Source organism: Electrona antarctica (assembly GCF_951216825.1).
Source record: "Electrona antarctica genome assembly, chromosome: 9".
Taxonomy (NCBI): Eukaryota; Metazoa; Chordata; class Actinopteri; order Myctophiformes; family Myctophidae; genus Electrona; species Electrona antarctica.
The window spans coordinates 32,056,837-32,076,174 of NC_136790.1; the positions used below are offsets into that span (position 1 = coordinate 32,056,837).

At 41.1% G+C, this 19,338-nt stretch overlaps 1 protein-coding gene across 1 annotated transcript; it reads right to left on the reverse strand.

Moving 5' to 3' along the window:
• Positions 1-996: 996 nt before the first annotated feature.
• Positions 997-18,912, reverse strand: edem1 (ER degradation enhancer, mannosidase alpha-like 1). The gene is made up of 13 exons (XM_079509430.1): positions 18,474-18,912; positions 17,791-18,059; positions 16,306-16,378; positions 15,239-15,342; positions 13,558-13,729; positions 12,738-12,921; positions 12,387-12,561; positions 10,689-10,809; positions 10,168-10,338; positions 9,301-9,374; positions 9,112-9,208; positions 6,876-7,058; positions 997-4,934 (listed from the first exon to the last, which is right to left on the reverse strand). Exons 1-13 carry the CDS (start codon positions 18,711-18,713, stop codon positions 4,845-4,847), a joined length of 1,953 nt encoding a protein of 650 aa, XP_079365556.1. The 5' UTR covers positions 18,714-18,912; the 3' UTR covers positions 997-4,844.
• Between the last annotated feature and the right edge of the window lie 426 nt (positions 18,913-19,338).

The following is a 19,338-nucleotide window of genomic DNA, read 5'->3' on the forward strand; positions in this document are numbered from 1 at the left end:
ACTGTCTTAGTGTCTTTGCATAGACTTGTAGTTTGATTCTGGTTGTCTATTATTAAACACAAAGGATAGTGGCACATTTTGGATTTGGTAACTTCTCTTGAAAATGAAGTAATTTGCAATGTAAATCGGACAATTTATTATTTAATTTTGGTGTCCGATAAATCAGAGCACTGCTAGTGTCAGGCAAACACAAGCAAGATGGAAAACAGATCACTCATCACCTGCAAACGCACTTATGTTATACGTTATGTTATAAAGTCTTTTCAGTAGAAAGGGGTAGAAAAGACATACAGTAAAAATGCAGTACTGCATAGGACAGGGGTTCTCAACGTTTTTGGCCGGGGACCCCCGAAAATGCTTTGGCAACGTCTCGGGACCCCCGCCCGCCCCCTCCCGACCCCCAATATAAATTGACTGCTACAATAACCTTAGGGCGGGAACCCCTTTTGGTGTTTTAAGCATTGTTATAATTTAGCTATTTAAAAATAGCAGATCTACAAGCTCATAGCGCGCCACCGAGTGGCGCGCTACGAGCTTGTAGGTCTGCTATTTTTGAAAAATCGTGATTTTTTTTTTTTTTTTAAATCTTTTTTTTTTTTTTTTATAATTTGGGGACCCCCTAAAATAATTTGGCGACCCCCCGAGGGGTCGCGACCCACAGGTTGAGAACCCCTGGCATAGGACAACTGGAGCTATACAGTGTAGGGAGGTAATATGCTCAAATACAATGGGCAACTGTGTCAGAAAACGGAACTTTGCACAATAGTTGGAAATCCATTCAAACCAATTTCTGTTGTATCATTAATGAATTGTTGAGATGTACCATCAAGTGTAGTGAAGATGTCATGCGCATTCATTTATGAAACATTGGGAAAAGCTGACTGTATTGGCCTCTGAGCCAAATATATTGTACAGAATAAAGACCATTATAATAATTTATTGAAGCCTCTTTAGAACATTTACTTTTCCATTTTTCACAAATAAACAACACAGCAATGCCGTGTCTACTTATTTTGGTATTTATTAATAATTTTACAGACTGATTTGAGGACATTTTTCTAGCATCATCATGACAAGAGTCCAACTGATTTAGTCCAAAATGAGGTCTACCACAGAGGGAATTATTCAAGAGGAATGTCACCAATTTTAGGAATTCACAATTCAAGTTACCCTTAAAGGGGCATTCCACTCATTTTCAACATTTTACTATGTCATTAATATACCTTAGAGCTGTTGTGTGGAAATAATAAAAAAAAGTCCCCCCCATTCTGTGTTTCCTAGAACTAGAGGTCTGGAAAAAATCATTAACATGGTGAAACACATCTTGATGATGTCATCAAGATGTGTTTCACCATGTTAATGATTCTTTTCATAATTACAGTTCTAGGAAACACAGATTGGGGGGACTTTTTTATTATTTCCACACAACAGCTATAAGGTATATTAATGACATAGTAAAATGTTGAAAATGGGTGGTTTTCCCCTTTAAGTGTGCCCTCAAGTAGACCATTTTAATCAACACATGCTGTGCAGTGCATCCAAACAGTTTGTGGACAAACATACAGTACTGTATGCTTCAGTTTAAAATTACATTTTGATAAGCTTTATTTTAAAACACATAGAACATACCCTTATCCCAAATACCATTTGATCAAAATCACTGTCAATAGAGCTGTGCATTAATTTAACATCACAGTTTAAGTTTGATGATGAAGTCCTCCGACTTCCTTTTCTGTCTCCAAGGAAATAACAGTGAGGCAAACCTATTCTGAACTATGCCAGGGAAAGTGTATTTAAAATTCAGTGTTAACCTCTGCAATGAAGTTCTAGGATCTACCACATACATACCTAAGACTGTCCCAAGACCATGTAGGAAACACCCTTTTTCAAGAGTCCTTTTCTTAAACTTAAAAAGAAGAAAAAAATAATAATCTGTTAAACCCTGAGTTTTTTCCAAATAAGCATTAGTAGATATGTTGTGAAATTAAGTCAAAAATAAAAATACATGAAAGCTTCCTTTAGGATAGCTACACCCATGCACAAGTACACTTAACCTATTTTTTTACAAAAGCTATGTTTGTTTGGTGACAAAGACTTCAAAAAAGTTTGACTACACAATGTCTACTAGTGAAATGGTTGTTAAAGACAGTAACAGCCTACTGAACCTTATAAAAATACACATATGGCTTGTTCAAACTGTTGTGCCTTTAAAAAGTGAGCCTTATGCCATCATTAGAGTACATACTGTACATATTACATGAAATGATTAGCATAGTGTCATATAAAAAGTGACCTCGGTGGTGGGGGTGGGGCATAGCCACAGCATCCAATGGCTAATAACTAAACAACATCCAGACGTACAGAACAAAATGTTTAAGGCACTTAAAATAGCCAAAGTTCTTTAAAGGGATAGTTCACAATTTTTTTAACTTAAGTTGTATGAAATACTTGCCATTAATATAGTGGTTGCAACTGTATTAATTGTCCCGTTGTGGGAGTTCTGCTCTGGTTTTGGTGAATATTAAGTAGTTCCGGTCATTTTGTGGGGGGCACAGGGGGCCACGCATTAAAATTAAATGAATCCACAAAACTAACGTCATTTGTATTGTTGACCCATTTCTAAAATATTAGCGCAACTTTCGTTCAACTTTGACCCCTCTATCACATGGAACAATTTTTTGGGTGTAGTGATATGGACACAAAAACATAGTTTTGTGTGATAGAGGGGTAAAAAATTAACGACAGTTGCACTATAATATAATATAGATAGAAATAAGTCAACAATACAAATTACGTTTGAAACAAGTTTTGTGGATTCATTTACTTTTAATGCGTGGCCCCAGTGCCCCCCACAAAATGGAACTACTTAATATTCACCAAAACCAGAGCAGAACTCCCACCACGGGACTCGGGTAATAATTAATACAGTTGCAACCACTATATTAACTATTTTTTTCCCCCAGGTACATATATACGTCGACGCTAGGTGGCGTCATATCCCAGGTCCGTATATACAGGTATAGGTACCCCAATGTATACTCCGTCTATATAATGGTTGAGGCCTATGGAAGCTTTTAACATTGGTCCGGTCCCTATGGCAACGCCCCACCGTTCCAACTATGGGATTGAAAAACTATTCACAGTGCAATGTAAAAGCTTCTGACGAAAGGTAAACAGTGTCCGTCTTTTAAAGTGAACGCGTATGGTGGCACTGGGAACTGGGGTTTATGCTAACAGCTAGCCGCAATTATAGAGTTAATTAATGGCAAGTATTTCATACAGCTTAAGTTAAAAAATTCTGAACTATCCCTTTAAGGGTCTAAATCTAATGGAACATCTTTTGGCCCATTGTAATGCCCAATGTATTCAGTACTTGGCCAAAAAATAGATTTTCTTTTCCAAGACAACTTTTTTCCAAACATTCCAGCGAGAAACAGTCAGATTCAGAAACTGAATCTGCCATTAGACATCAAGTAAGCCTGAGAGACACATACATTGCTTTTCCTCCGTTACCACAGAGACCAGGATGCCACTGAACGGGTTAAAACAGCAAACATGCATGCATTTTTTTGTAAAGGCCAATACATACTTCTTCCGATGTCAGACAATCTCCCAGTTTGGAAAAGCTTCCTGAACTATAGTTTGGCAAGTCAGGACATCTAGAGGTGCATGGGTTCCGAGTTAGTGTTCTTCATTCCAAAGCTCTGAATGACGTCAATTTGTAGTTATATCAAACCCCTTTCAGAAGAAAGGTTTGGGCGTCAAAAGGAGTATGGACATAGAAAACATCTATGCGAGGTGTATCTAAAGTTTTGCAGCCTAAGCAAACAGTTTGACTATGGCATTGTGGTCGGTCCTCTTCATGAGGGGGAATTACACGGAAAGCATGACACAGTGAGACATAGACGCTCTGGGAAACAAGGCAATTTGGGGAAAAGCTCTACAAAAGAGCAATGGAGTTCAAAAAGGCACTATGAACATGTTCCAAATATTGCCGATCTACAAGCTCACATGTCGCAGTGCTACGTGTTGTGAGCTTGTGGATTAGCTAGCCCTAATGCAAATGCACTGGGCAAATCTAAAGAGTAAACTGCAGGCTGAGGCACTAATCATCCTGTTCAGTGAGATTTGATTGCTAACTGAACCCATTTTTGTACTTAAGTTATGCCCCCAAGTAGAAGTTATGCCCCCAAGTAAAACATAAGAACAAAATGAAAACCGTGTGAATATGCTCCATTAAATTGTCTATCTATACCTTATTAAAAAAAAAGTGTATGGCACAGTTCCTCTTAACTTAACACAATACCACACACACACACACACACACACACACACACACACACACACACACACACACACACACACACACACACACACACACACACACACACACACACACACACACACACACACACACACACACACACACACACACACACACACACACACACACTTTTTTTGGCTTAATTTGTTCCTGAACAGCAAAAAAAAACAAAAAAAAAAAACAATCCCAGTCATTCTAAAAAAAAAAAAAACAATGATCTCAACCGAGCAGCCATCTTAAACTGTCGCTGACTTTGATTCTACAGCCTCTTCCAGCACAACTTATTTCTTCACCTTGTTCCCTCCCCACCACCATAAAACGGTGAAAACATTATACTTTCAATGAATACAGTGAATAATCAAACTGCCGATCTCAGCGTGTCTTTAGAGTATTGAAACGTCCTAGTTTCTGGTTCCTGCGCGGTGAAATGCTTTAGGAAAGCAGCAGGTAGATCTGATCCCTTCTGACCTCATCAAGTCTGTAGGGAACCTGATGCCAGAGCGGTTCTGGCAGTGCTTCCTCAGAACAGCCCCACCATGTGGTCAATCTGTCTCATATAGACGCTCTTCAGGGGCAGAGCGTACCGTCGCTCCTCTGGGATCCTGTCACACTTTTAGGAGGATGGGAGAGACAGAGAAAAGAGTATGGTTGCAACAGTTGATGGTAAGGTAAGTGATGTTTTTTCAGTAAAATAAAACATTATTTTGTGAAATGTAGATGGTTAAAAAACTATATAGTAATCATCATTGCTATGTTTATTACTTGCGCAAGCAGAGCGTGCAAGTATTGTGGTCGTGCTGGAACGAATGCACGTGTATGCTTGGTAGGTATTGATGGTGACGTAATTAAGATATGTATCAATGCCGGGTTATAACTGGCTTTTGATGGTGACGTAATAAAGATAGGTTCAGATTACATACATGTATAAATACAGACATCACCCGACACTGAAACATATCCTAATTCCGTCACCATCGACAGCCAGTTATAACCCGACATTGAAACATATCCTAACACAATCAGCGCCGGGATTTCTTTCAAAATAGAAGCTTGGGGTGCCATTGGTTAGACCAGTCATTAGTCCTACAACTACAACTTATCTCAAACCCTCACCCTAAACCTAACCTCCCACGGGGCAGCACACCTAAACCTAACCTTAACCCATGTCTAACCAATGACTAGTCTAAACTAAGTATGCACCCCGTGTGTACACGTCCTAGCAACCCGTCGGTTGGATTAGTTATGACGTTCCCACACTTCGTACAGTCTAAATGGGTTAATTACGTCATCATCAACATCAGTATATACAGTATACCTACCAAGCATAAGCACATAAAAAAGCCGGCCGACCACAGTATAGTACTTGCAACTTTGAACTTACATACATGAATATATACATACGTTACCCATTACCCAACCAATATTGAAACATATCGTAATTGACAGCCAGTTATAACCCGACTTTGGTATTTAATTTCATTGTTTTACAGAGAGGCTGAGATTGGAAAGTTTGTAGCGGTCGACAGTACATTTATGGCCTACTTGTGTGCAACACGCAAGTAGGCACTCGACAGAGTGCAGTTCTAGTTCTGTAATGACTGGCCGAGGTCCTGCCTATATGGGCGTAATATGGGGTTTGTTTATGGTCATGTCTGAGTCAGAGTGATGTGGCCGTGGTCCACATGCCGGCCGGTCATCTAAGCAAATTTTAATATTGTAGAATTGATTTCAAGCTGTACTTTAATGAAATAATAGATTTTTGGGAAAATACTTTTTTGAAATAAAGTATTTTCCCAAAAATCTATTATTTCATTAAATACTTAAAAACGATAAAAAAAAGTCATACGATATGTCACACACACACGTTACCGCAGTGAAATTTGTTCTCCGCATTTGACCCATCTCTTGGAGCAGTGAGCCGCAGCCAAGGAGCGGTGAGCTGCAGCCGTGCCGCGCTCGGGAATCATTTGATTAGTAGATTTGACCCCCCAATCCAACCCTTTGATGCTGAGTGCCAAGCAGGGAGGCATTGGGTCCCATTTTTACAGTCTTTGGTATGACCCGGCCAGGGATCGAACCCCCGACCTCCCAGTTTCAGGGCGGACACTCTAACCACAAGGCCACTGTCTGGTTCAGGGAACCTGAATCTCTCTACCTCCCCTTCATCCTCACCACCCCCTCTCCCCACCACTTATATTGGCTCTTGTGGCACACCCGTTATGCGATGCTCAGCCAATCCCAGTGTAGAATGACACACCTTCCAGCCAGTCACAGCGCACAATATATGAGGACGCATTCCGTCCACACATTTCGTCCTCAAATTTTGAGGATGCAATCTCTAGAATTATTAGTTATTATATAGATATATATAGCATAAATAGACTGAAGTCCAATAGCACTACAAAAGTTAACCACTTTACAACTGCCATTAGAGGTCTGGGTGGACCTAAACAACCAGAGGTCAACAAGCGGGAAAGTGATGTACTGTACAATTTAAAATGAGGGCTGTGATTATGGGCTATAGACCAGGCTATAAGGATAATGGTCTTACATTGCTGATGTTGCTTGGAAACGTCTCCTCTAGCTGGTTGTCCAGCAGTACACCATCCTCATAGGGGGACAGGTCGTTCCACTGCTTCTCCCTGAAACGCTTGTCTATAGGCACCACGTGGCCCTCTGTGGTGAAGATGTATTTGTTCTCTGACTTGTGCAGTGGGTTGTCATCGTCGAAAAGCTGACAGAGGGACAGGGACAGACAGGTGTTGGTGTTACAGTGTGGCAGGGGCTGGGAAATTTCACTTCAACTCAACATCACTATTATTTCAAACTTTTGCCTCGATTCTGATTAATGTAAAATTAGAGCTGTCAAAATAATTAATTAACAGAGTTAATTAATTTGTGAGATTTGTGAGATTAATTAATTACAATTAACGCAATGAATGCATGCCTAGATGACCTGCCCCACACATCCCATCCACTCTGCACTAGTTATCACTCTGGTATCTGATGGCTGATAGTGTAGATCCAAACGAGATGGAAAGAGAAGAAACTAGAAAAAGTGCCCCTCGGGGCACAGGTCTCCACCAGGGCAGGTCAGGTTGTGGCCTCCTGGTGGCGCTATAATAGACCAATGTGAAAAGGGTACAATTTCTTGTACCCGACTTGGATGGCAATTGGATGATTTGAGGCATTTTGTTCCAAAATTGTGTTTTGCAAAAATCCACCTGTTGGTGGCGCTATAACAGGCCAATGTGAAAAGGTGGGATATATTCCTCAGCCTAGTAGGAACGTCTGTGAAAGAGTTCACGTAAATTGCACGCTGCGTTCATGATTTGAGGCTTTTTGTTCAAATCGGGCCAATCCTGCAAATTTTGAAAGTCACTGTTAGCCAATCAGGATGGAATATGCAATATCGGACAGATCTGTCTTGATCACATGACTATAGAGATACTGTGTAACGATTTGTGGGATTTTTGGACAAAATATGGAGGAGTAATATCAAAAAATGTGTTTAACAAAAGTCGGCCTCCTGGTGGCGCTATAACAGGCCGTTCTGGAAAATGTGGGGCAGAGGTTCATCGTTGGCATCCAGGGAGTGTGTGTGCAAAGTTTGGCATGGATCGGGCCAACGGTGCCGGAGATTAGCTGGTAACAGACGGACGGAAGGACGGACACACACACACACACACACACACACGGACGGAGTGCAAAACATACTCTCTCCCCATGCCTTCGGCCTGGTGGAGACAATAACACATGTCGGTTATTGCCATAAAAGGCTGCACAATTTACATAGATAGCAGCCTGCTCAAACCACAACAGGGTGAGAGACAGAGACATGGAAAGAGCGAGAGCTAGAGTCACTTATCTTTCGGTTCCCACAACAAAACGTGGCATATTTTGGACATACCGGTAGTTCGAATGGTGATTAATCATGATTAATACATTTTTAAGCTGTGATTAATCTGATTAAAATTGTAATAGTTTGACAGCCCTAATTTTTATGGTTGATTAGTCACCTTTACACAGGGGGGCATTTATATATACCCAAGTCGTTATTTGTTCTAAAGGTCGGTTTTGATATATATATATTTTTTTGAGTGGTGCAAACCACTCCAACAACTGGCTTTGTACCCGTGTTTGTTCGTACCAAAAAAACGAGCATGGTTGCTATGGTTAGTGTGTGACGTCACTGACATAGCTGATCAGACTATATAAGACCTTGCACCACTCAGTTCACACGGGTGTGATTTTTATATAGGTGAATTGTCCAGCACTACAGTGTGGTTTAATCAGTGTCACAGGCAGCATTAGTAATCCTGCTAAGTGGCATGTGGTTGGTTAGTTCATCTTAACCCTGATGCATGGCGGACTTAAGAAAATGGAATGTTCTCTCCTTCATGCACACATCATATTTGCACAGCAAGAAACAGGTATATAGTCATTTACATCACACTGTGCATGTACATTGTAGTATACCAAGTTAAGATACCACCAAAACATCTCTCTCCTACAAAGCTGAAACAATTTACTTCAAAATGCATGTGCTAGGGAGACCACCTGCAACCACTGTAAACGGGCTTCTATATATTTTACTCATTCAAATATGTCCTGGATTGTAGCTTTAACAGTACTCATTCAAATATGTCCTGGATTGTAGCTTTAACAGTATATTTTTTTCATCATGTGAAATAAAAATTGTTCTTTTGATTCGATTAGTTATTGTTTTGTAGGACACAACTGAGCGTGATCCTTTTTACTCTTGACAAAGCAGGACCTAAACGTACCAGGTAAAGGTATTTGCAGGTCTCGCTGAGAAAGAAGCTCTCCATGCGATCCTCTTTGGACTTGTCCACCACATGGTGGAGGGTTGCATATCCACATCTGAAAAATGACAGCGCTTAGTTCCAAGACTACACCACAAAATGTTGATACACTGAAAAACATTTTATCTCCATTTAATTTCATGGCCATACCTGACTTTGGCATTTTTCTCCAGGCTATGAAGAATATCCATTCCAACATGGAGATAGAAGGGATTCTTGGTGGCCTGAGAGGAAAGCAGCAACAACTCACTCACACAGAATCACAACATTATTTATAAGACATAATTTTCTGATGAGAAATCATGAAGACAATAATTTGATGATCATTAAGCACCTGAGCCCTCTTTACATCCCCCCCAACCCCAACCCCCCCCCCCTTTTTTTTAAGAAAGAAAATCTATTGAAAATGTTATAGGCTACACAAAATAGTGACGTTAGGGGGAAAGTGGTTAATATTTTTTTTTAAAGTCACACCTTTGTGTGAAGTGAGGGGCGCTAACATATTAAAGTCTAACTCATGTTGCTATGATTAGGTTATGTAATGGTGATGTAAAACAAACGGTGTCAAAACAAACATTAAATTCTCTTTATTGTTAATGGGATTTAATGTTTGTGTTAGGGACAAGATGACGTACATTTTCCCTAAAAACTCAAAACAAACATTAAAATATAGGAGGGGCTAGCTCCCCTCAAAAATAATTATAGAAAATTCATTTAGTTTTGTGCTGTCCATACTTTTCCAAAAGGTATGACTTGCATTTTTGTCTGAGAGGGTCTAAAATGTGCATGTTGCGCAAGCCACAGATTCTCACAGTACCACTCCTTCCTGTTTTGATGCTGGTAGATGTGGTAGGAAGGGTGACACAACGGAAAATGCAGTTTGGTATTATACTCAAGACTACTTGCCTGAATACATTTCTTCACCAAGCTGTTTCATCAAAGCATTTGTCAAGTGATAACGCCTATAGCGATGCACCTGGGTGTGAACACCCGCCAAGAGCAGGTCTGGATGGATACCTGATACAGCAGGTAGGTAGACTCCACCAGCTCAGGTCGAAGTGGGTAGAACAGCACATCAGGAGTCTGCAGCTGCCAGTTGTACCTCTCAGGCAGAGCCCCAAAGCGCTTCCAGATGGCATAATAGAAGGCATGTAGGCAGATGGCATTCTCTACATCACCATTCAGCACCTAGAACACAGTACCATACCATTAGGTCAAGAACGCACACAAAAGGTTATCATATACTGTAGCTGAATGCATGAATTAAAGAAAAATAAAATCTCACAAATGAAAATGTGTCTATGGCGAAGTTCTAATGTAGGATTTGGGGAAACAGTGTGAAAGGAGCCCCTAACACTAGCGCCGTTTCAAATTTGAATTTACACAATAATAAAATGATGATGTTTTAGTCATTTGTTCCTTGGAGATGGGCTATTTTCAATGTGCAACATGCATCCATAGAAGACATACTTACTGGCTTCTATGGAAGTCTCGTTGTGACTGAGAACATGAATGCATGTCAATGCCCACAATCTTACCTGCAGTCCGGGGAAGAAGGCCTGAAGAGAGTCAATCCACGTGTTCATAATCTGACCATTGAACATGTTGACGTTGACGTAGAGAGGCGGGTCACCCTCTCCTTCGTTACATGACTCCCTTCTGGAAACCCAGCAAAACACAGAGAGGCTTTACAAAACATGTAATCCTACTCCATGTTATTATGCCTAATTCATACCCTGTAGTTGTACAGCGGTTTCACATGCTGACAAGAACTGATTTACAAGCTGAGAAAGTGACAATGACCTTGTGATGAAGCCCTTAAAGGGCTGTAGCTCCATATTCTCATTAGTAATCATTGCTATAGAGTGTTTGTTCAGTAACAGGGGTCTCCCTGGCTGTCTCTCCAGCTTTTTTAGAAAACAGAAAATGCATTTTCAGGTCAGGATACCATCATTTTGATGAATGATTAATGAATGATAAGCTCCAGTGTCATTCAGCAAAGGTGGTGTAATCAGTGCATTTGTGCGGATCGGCCAGTGTATCTCATTCCGCCTCTTTCCCAAGCGATTCGCCTGGTGTCACCTGGTTTAATGGAACATCCACACCCATTCCACGCCATATAAGGCAACAGGAAATATCTGAAATACGTCATCATTAGAGCCTGCAAAATGCACTGATCCAGTGAGCGGTGCTCCGCGATGCATGAGCTTGTAGAACAGTTAATTTTGACAACTGACAATGTCAACAGACTGAACGTTATAAAGTATAGGCTACTCTCATAACCAACTCGTTAATTTATTGATTTAAGTTCAAGCTCAAGGCTATAGCCTATAGGCCTACTTGGCAAATACCTATAAAGAGCCATTTCTATTGAACAATTGCACACTCGCCTGCAGAGGTAAAATAGATATCCGATACTTTTTTAATCAGAGCTGCATTAATTAGTGGAAGTCCGTCTTTTAGATTAATATCATCTCACTGTCATCTGTCTGAATGCCATGTGGAGAATGGATTTGTTCTGATCATGGACACGTATGCCTATATATATAGCTATTTAAAATTTCAACCATACGGCGGGTAGCCTATATCCTCTTTGTCAGATGTAAGTGTGCAGGTTCATTTCATGATGTCGTCATATTAAAATGATTCACAGGACATTTGGCTGTAGTTGGCACCAAACTTGATTGATCTCATGATGAGATCAATGTAGTAGTCTACAGCCTACACAGCTACAGTTGCCCATATTATAATTAATTAAGGTGAGCCGGCTTAAAACTATCACTGGCCGAATTGCACGCGCTGATGCCATTAAATAATGTGGACTTCTATTTTTTATATAGGGCTAATTAGCCATATTGACTCCGTCTGCTGTCTGTCTGTTAGACAGGCATGTCTGTGAACCATAGAATGCATTAGAGCCAAAAGCCAGTCGGGCCGGGCCAGGCCGTGTTCTGTCCCTGACCAACGGGCCAGGGCAGGGCCAGGCTCACCGCGCCGTTATATTAATTTTCTGATGTGAATTTCAGCCAGATTGGACTTGGTTCAGCGGCAACATGCTGTTGTCCGTCTCCCCCTGGATTGTGGCTTTAAGTGCTTTGCTCAAGGGCATTTCAACGGTGGTTGTAATGTAGAGGGCGGGATGATGAGTGAGGGTTACTTGTTCACTTCCCTGTCCCAAACAAAAACACCCTAACCAATGTAAACCCATATCCCTATTATTGTGTTGTAGGACTGACCCTCTTCTCAGGTGATTCTGGATGCTCTCATAAGAAGCTTTGAACATCCGGTAGTCCTCCTTCTCACCGAACAGGATGTAAGACTTCAGCAGATACTCATAAAATGAGTCCATACCGGCCCCTAGACCACTCTGCTTGCCCACCCACTGGCCTGTCTGGATGTTCACCACGTTGCCTGCAGGTGTTAGGACAGGCAGACCAGAGAGAGAGAGAGAGAGAGAGAGAGAGAGAGAGAGAGACAGGAATAGAAAGGGGTTGGGAGGTTAGAAGAGAGAAACAGGTGTGGCGAGATAAGATTGAGTGTTGTTTGCTAAATTGAACATCGTGACAGAAGTGAGAAGACATACTCACCCAGAAGACCGGTTTCGTTGCTCCTCAGACTCCACAGGGCTCTCACAGCCCGCCTGGCCACCCACTCAAATGTAGAATCACCAATCAAACGGCTCAAAATCCCAAACTCCACCAATAGGGAACCAGCTCCAGCTGTACAAGTCTCATTGATGCTATCAGGTGGGACACCAGTCTTTAAGTTCACCTGCAATTGAATGAATTAATTAATTAATTTTGGTCATACTGTATGAAGAACAACTGACAAATTGTGTGTATGTCAACACCTCATACATCATCGATTCATTCCCCAAACCATTTCACACAAACAATTTACATAATCAATGAGCAAAGAGTCTTATTATTGCCTACGCATCCTACCCCATTATATTCCATAAAATAAATGAAAAGTGAATCCAAAATATCAGCAGTATAAACTAAACTAAATAGAGAATAATGAAAAACAATTTACTTCATTGTTTCATATGTTATGGCTAACTCAACAAAGTGCTACTACACAAGTGTATCTTGTCATCAAGATCATTCTCACAAAACTGAAACGCATACTTTTTTTGAATTTTATTCAGGTGTGTGCAAAAAAAAAATATATATATATATATATAATATTTTATGACCCAAAATTATTTGCAACCCCACCGTCAGTGTCCCGCGACCCCAACTTTGAGAACCCCTGCTCTAGAACCGGTAAGAAGCTATTAAATTAAGTTAAAGGAAACAAATTGTGCTCACATTCTCTTGCAAATAATAATTGGGTGTGCATCTTGGCATACACATACAGTATGTTTGGCATCTATATAAACCACAACAGAACAGTCCAGCTCACCCTGGGGTAGGGAATGCCCGTGCTGGTGTTCTCGAAGGCTGGCAGCAGACGGACGGCCAGGTCATGGGCCAAGTGGAGAAGCTCATTGTCGTAGCCCTCCAGGCCCACTTGACCAAAGGGATGTTTAGGGTCAGTCAGCAGAATGTGAGAGGAGATCAGGCTTCCCAAGATCCTAACAAAAGACAAAAGATACGCACACTGGAATCTAAGCAGAGTACATGTCAACATATTATTATCGACTAGAACTCAGATTTCGTACTTGTAAGTTGCTCTGGATAAGATGCCGCTCTGGATAAATGCCTAAATTGTATATTGTAAGCATTCATGAGGATGGAAGCACATTTTGGTTACTTATGAACAAATGGCAGGTGTCTGCAACAGAGAAGAGGACAGTCATTTGCAGCAGGGGGTTGAAGAACAACGTACTTAGTTGAAGTCATGAAACTAAACATTGTCCTGCCGTGTGGTAATTACAATGACAGAGAACCTAGCATGTCATAGCACTATCAGTGCTGCAGTTTACTTCATGCAGTTACTGTAGCACCTGTGGCTTCTAGTGGTGGGCAATTTGGATATTATGGGATGAACTGAGTATTATTGGGATTATTATTGTCATAGCATTAGCACATGCGTTGTACAGTCTGTTTCATGGATATTTAAAGCCATTGCTGGGATGCTCCCAGCCTATACTTGTTCCATGCTTGAACAGAACATTATCACCTCTCAGGCCTTGGAATGAACTCCAAAACCCTTTCAAACTGAGCTCCCTGCCATCATTTGGGTAGTTCAGAGGAATGCTCCAAAACATTTGTAACTATGATTGCACCTTTTTCAATTGATATTTTTGAGTGGTGTAAACCACTCCTACAACTGGCTTTGTTAGTTTATGTGTCTGTCCGTACCAAAATAAATGAGCATGGTTGCTATGGTCACCCAGTTCACCCGGGTGTGATTTCAGCTTTGTTAGTTTACGTGTCTGTTCGTACCAAAAAATGAGCATGGTTGCTATGGTCACCCAGTTCACACGGGTGTGATTTCATTACGTCAGACCACAGCTCAGCTGATCAGGCTATATAATACCTTACACCACTCAGTTCACACGGGTGTGATTTTTTTGTTTTGATTGACTTGTTGTTCTGCCAAGTTCTTTTGTAATTCACCCTGATTCTAAAATGTAATGTAATAGATGTACTTGATTTTGTTAGGCTACATTGAAAATGAGGTCTTGCCCTCAACTGTATTCCCGAGTACATGATGATGATTCAAGGGGTTTATGCTAACAAGATGTAGTACATGTTTGCAAGAATTCTGCCAGATTTAGTCGGTTTTGATGGGTGTAGTATAAATGCAAGGTGCATTTATAAATGGTGCATTTATATAGCACCTTTATCCAAGGCGCTTTACATAGATTGTGCATTACATTCACCCATTCACACACACATTCATACACCGATGGTGGCAGAAACCATGCAAGGCACCAACCAGCACATCAGGAGCAATTAGGGGTTCATTGTCTTGCTCAAGGACACTTCAACACCAACTCTGGGGAAACTCTGGAAAACTCTGGGGTTCGAACAGGCAACCTTGCGGTTACCATCCAGCCACTCTACCCCTGAGCCACCCATAGTATGGCTGGTACATTAACACAAAATGGGAAAGATAATAGAAGTGACATTTCTACCTGATGTTGGCCTCAAACACCTGCACAGTTGAATCCTTGTCAAAAGATACAGTATCTATGACCAACTGCACAGCTTTGTGAAATTCTGTCACATTGCCAAGAATCTGTGAAGAGAAGTCACATTATATGCTACTATTTCACAAATAACTATCAATTTATACTTTTTTAAATATTTTTCCCATTAAGACCTGAGTTCTACAAATGCCTTCTAAATCAGTAGTTCTCACACTTTCAAGACTTATCAGCAGATGTACAAGTGATGCACTGCGAGATTGTATATCTGCTATTTCTGAATAGCCAACACAAAAATCTAAAATGACAAATGCTTTCTCGGTTATAATAGGTTCATCTTTCCACAATCTCTTTCAAGGATCAAGTCTTAAGTTTTATCATCGTTGAATATGTGCCCCAAAGGTGAATATCACAAAATAGTGATAATAGTCACAAGGTATAATACTATAGTATAGGGAGACATTATTGACAAAACTAGACTTCTAAAAAAGGGAAAAAGTTATTGACAAACACAAAAACACATCACTCTTCTCTTAGTCTTAACTATACTACACTGGCTCTTTATGTTATCCAGAATCAACTTTAAAGTCATATTTGTTTATAAAGCTGTCAACCTACATCACAGACTCCTTGTTAGAAAATCAAACACCCAGTGGAAATAGTGGCAGCACTATTTCCACTCATCTGTTGTTTTATTTCCACTTGTATACTTCCTTTTAATCTAGCACTTAGAGCTGCATTTTTGCATGAAGGGTGCTACACAAATTGATTGAGGACTTTATTAATTAATCACAATTCCATCTCATCACTGACCATTTGACCCGTTTCTATCCTGTGTTTTCAATTTCTTTATTAATTTATTTATTTTTTCCTTTTTTCTTTCTTCTCATGAAAACTACAAAATGAAGAAGAGTGCATTAAAAAACAAACAAACAAACAAAAGAATGTCACCCTCTTCTTTACACCTATAAACCTGTAATATGACAATAAAGATGATTTGGCATCAGAGCAGCATGTCGTACTGTACTAGATAAATGCAGTGTGAGCCAGCTTACCAGTAAGGTGTCTAAGGTATCAATTAGTGTCAAGGAGTAGTTCCCCAAAACGTCATTTATGTTGATGTTTGACCTGAAATGAGAAAGACAAAACAACTTAAATTGAACCCAAGTGCTGAGGATATAATAGACACATGAATACAAAGTGTACATCCTAAGCGGCTGCGTCTACAAAAAGCGATTTATGAGCAGAGAAGCGCTGATAAAGAGGCAAACATTGTGAAAATAGACGATCTACAAGCTCACAGCAAAAAAATTGAATGGCTCAACTAGAATTCAAATGCTTTTCAGGGTGGGGGGTTCCCCATTTTACGTATTGTACCGCACTTAAGGTGCGGTACGAATACGTGCTGCACTCTGTGAAGAATGTTGCTGGATTGCATTGCTGCCTAAAGATCTTCAGCCATGGAGGCTGTGTGCAGGTATGTCATGTAAATAAGACACAGGTCGGGACGATTCAACAGTAACCTACTGCTGGCTTCTGGGTAGGATGAACACACCGGTGTCCCTTATTTGTTTACAACTACTGACATGCAAATGCTAAAACCCAGAGGACAGTTAAGAGGCAAACTAGCCAGTGGTGTGCAGTGCACAGTAAAATAATAACATAATTTATCCATTACATTTTTTGCACTCGGGAGCAGTTTGGGTTGGCGCCCCAGGTACTGGACCTGGTGAGAGCAGGAATGGACCTGGTGAGACGTAGGAGGGGCCCGGACAGGAGTCAACCCACAGAGCCTAGTCGGTCCACATGCCAGTTCCTCTCACTCCCAGTTCCGGCAGAGTAGTTCCGGAGCATCGGATTGTGTGGCCCTGTCTTTTCATAATGGGACTGATCGAGGGTAGCTACTGGGATGTAAGTCGGGACTTGATCACCCCCGGCTGGGTCACCCGAGTGAGGGGTATGATGTTGAGAGACCCGAAACCCAGATGACCTTAGGATACATCACTGAGGATACGTCCCAGGTGTATCCATGCGATGTATATTTTTTTCTTCTAACTTATGGGTCAATTTGGTTACATTTGTACAGTGCTGCACTGCAGTGGTTCTCAATGTGTAACCATTAATAAGTAAATACAAGAATGTGCAAGAATGGCTATTTTGATCAGAGTTTTCCACATGTTGTGTATAGTATATATAGTAGTTAATAAGGAATTGACACCAAATCATGTCTAATAATAAGACACCCAAAATCTAATTTTGGGTGTCTTATATAGATAGATAAAAAAGAATCTTGTTACTACCTACTAGTGTCTATTGAGTTTAACCACTTACCCAGCATGCCTATTCTGGGGGGAACATTCTGCAAAAATAGCTGATCTACGAGCTCAAAACGTGACACATCGACATTGTGTAGAGCTTGTAGATCAGCCATTTTAGGCGAAGACATTTGATGTAGACGGAAAAAAGCAGTACAAGTACAGTTTTAAGTCCCTTTTCACTAAAGACAGTGGTTAAAGCAATAAAACATTGTGAAGACTCACGGGTTGAGTACATCTGGTCCCCTGCCTTCACAGGCGATGGGATTCAGCTCGTCCTCTGGAAAGGCATATTTCATGTAATTATCATATCCAAAATAGAACATGTCTTTGGCCATGTCCTTCATCTTGACTTTGAGGGAGTCCGGGAACGAGCTGTATCTCCTCACGTATTCATCCTGGTGCCCATCGAAGAGGCCCAGGTAGGAGCTCTGAGGCGACCCAGCAAGAGCTGAGCCATCCTGACAAGAGCTGAGCCATCTCTCTTCTTCAGGCTAGGGATGTGCCATATGGACAAAGTAAAAAATGAACAGCTGTTATTTCTTACCCAATAACTATCGATGTTATGACAAACTATAATATCATGATTATAATAATATCGTATCGTGATATCAAATTTCTTTTGAATTATTGATTCTTAAATAGCCTACATGCTCACAATGCATCACGATGTGACACGACGTGACCTTGTAGATGGGCTATTTTCACTTTTTGTGAAAATAGAATTGTTTTACAATTAGGCTATACTGAACTGAATGTAGTTCATGATAAAATAAAGCCTAAGTGATTACAACCAGGAAAAGACAAGACATGTAGGCTACCGTATGCCATATATCACGATATCCCCAATCCCAGACGATATAGTCTCATATCGATCAAATCAATTATGCCCAGCAGCCCAGCCCTACTTCATGCTTGCTGTGGCCTCCTCCTTGAATGCGCTGAGACCACGAGGTGGTCTTCAACGGGACCCCCGCAGACCCTCTCTCCTCCTTGAACGGCGTCAGGTCCAATTTGTGCAGGTTAAAGTTGATGGGGAAGTTGAACCCCCAGCTGACGCCAGGTCCCAGCCCGAAGCAGAGCCACAGCACACAGCTGACACTCAGTCTCAGCACGACTAGACCCAGCACTATTGACCTCCATTGCATCTTTGCTGCCCCGGATCGGTCTTTAAACTCATAATTTACGCACACGAACCTTCGAAGAATAAAGGAGGAACGTTGAGTACAATTTAAAGGCGTAGAGGTTTGAACCCGGGGCAGATAAGTGTCTATCTCTGCTGCAGCAACAATACACTTCCTGTCAACAAAGCGGTCCCTCCTCCCACTCTCCGGACTTTGCGGTGTGATTGGCTCCTCGGCCCTCGTGACGTACGCAAAGCAGGTATGAAGTCTTCGGCGATTGGCCAAGTGGCTGTCACTCACGTGGTGACGTGTACTTGGGTATCGTGGCATGCATGCCTGCCATTTGTCTGGAGCTCCAATGGGATACAGCCACCAGCATGATATATGCTAATGTCGATTAGATGTGTGGCGGCTTTGTAGTGGAGCAGATTAAGTCAATATATCATAAGAATCGTTCACTTGATGGTACAAGCACCAAAATTGGCACACAAGTGCTTCGGAACCTACTCTCTCAGAAAAGTACGTTGTCCACTTGAAAAAAACAAAATGGACACCATTTTTCAAGATGGCCGCCATTCGAGGTCGTTTTAAACCGTGTTTGAGCTATATTGAGCTATACAATCCTATTTTGATGGCCTATACATCGAAA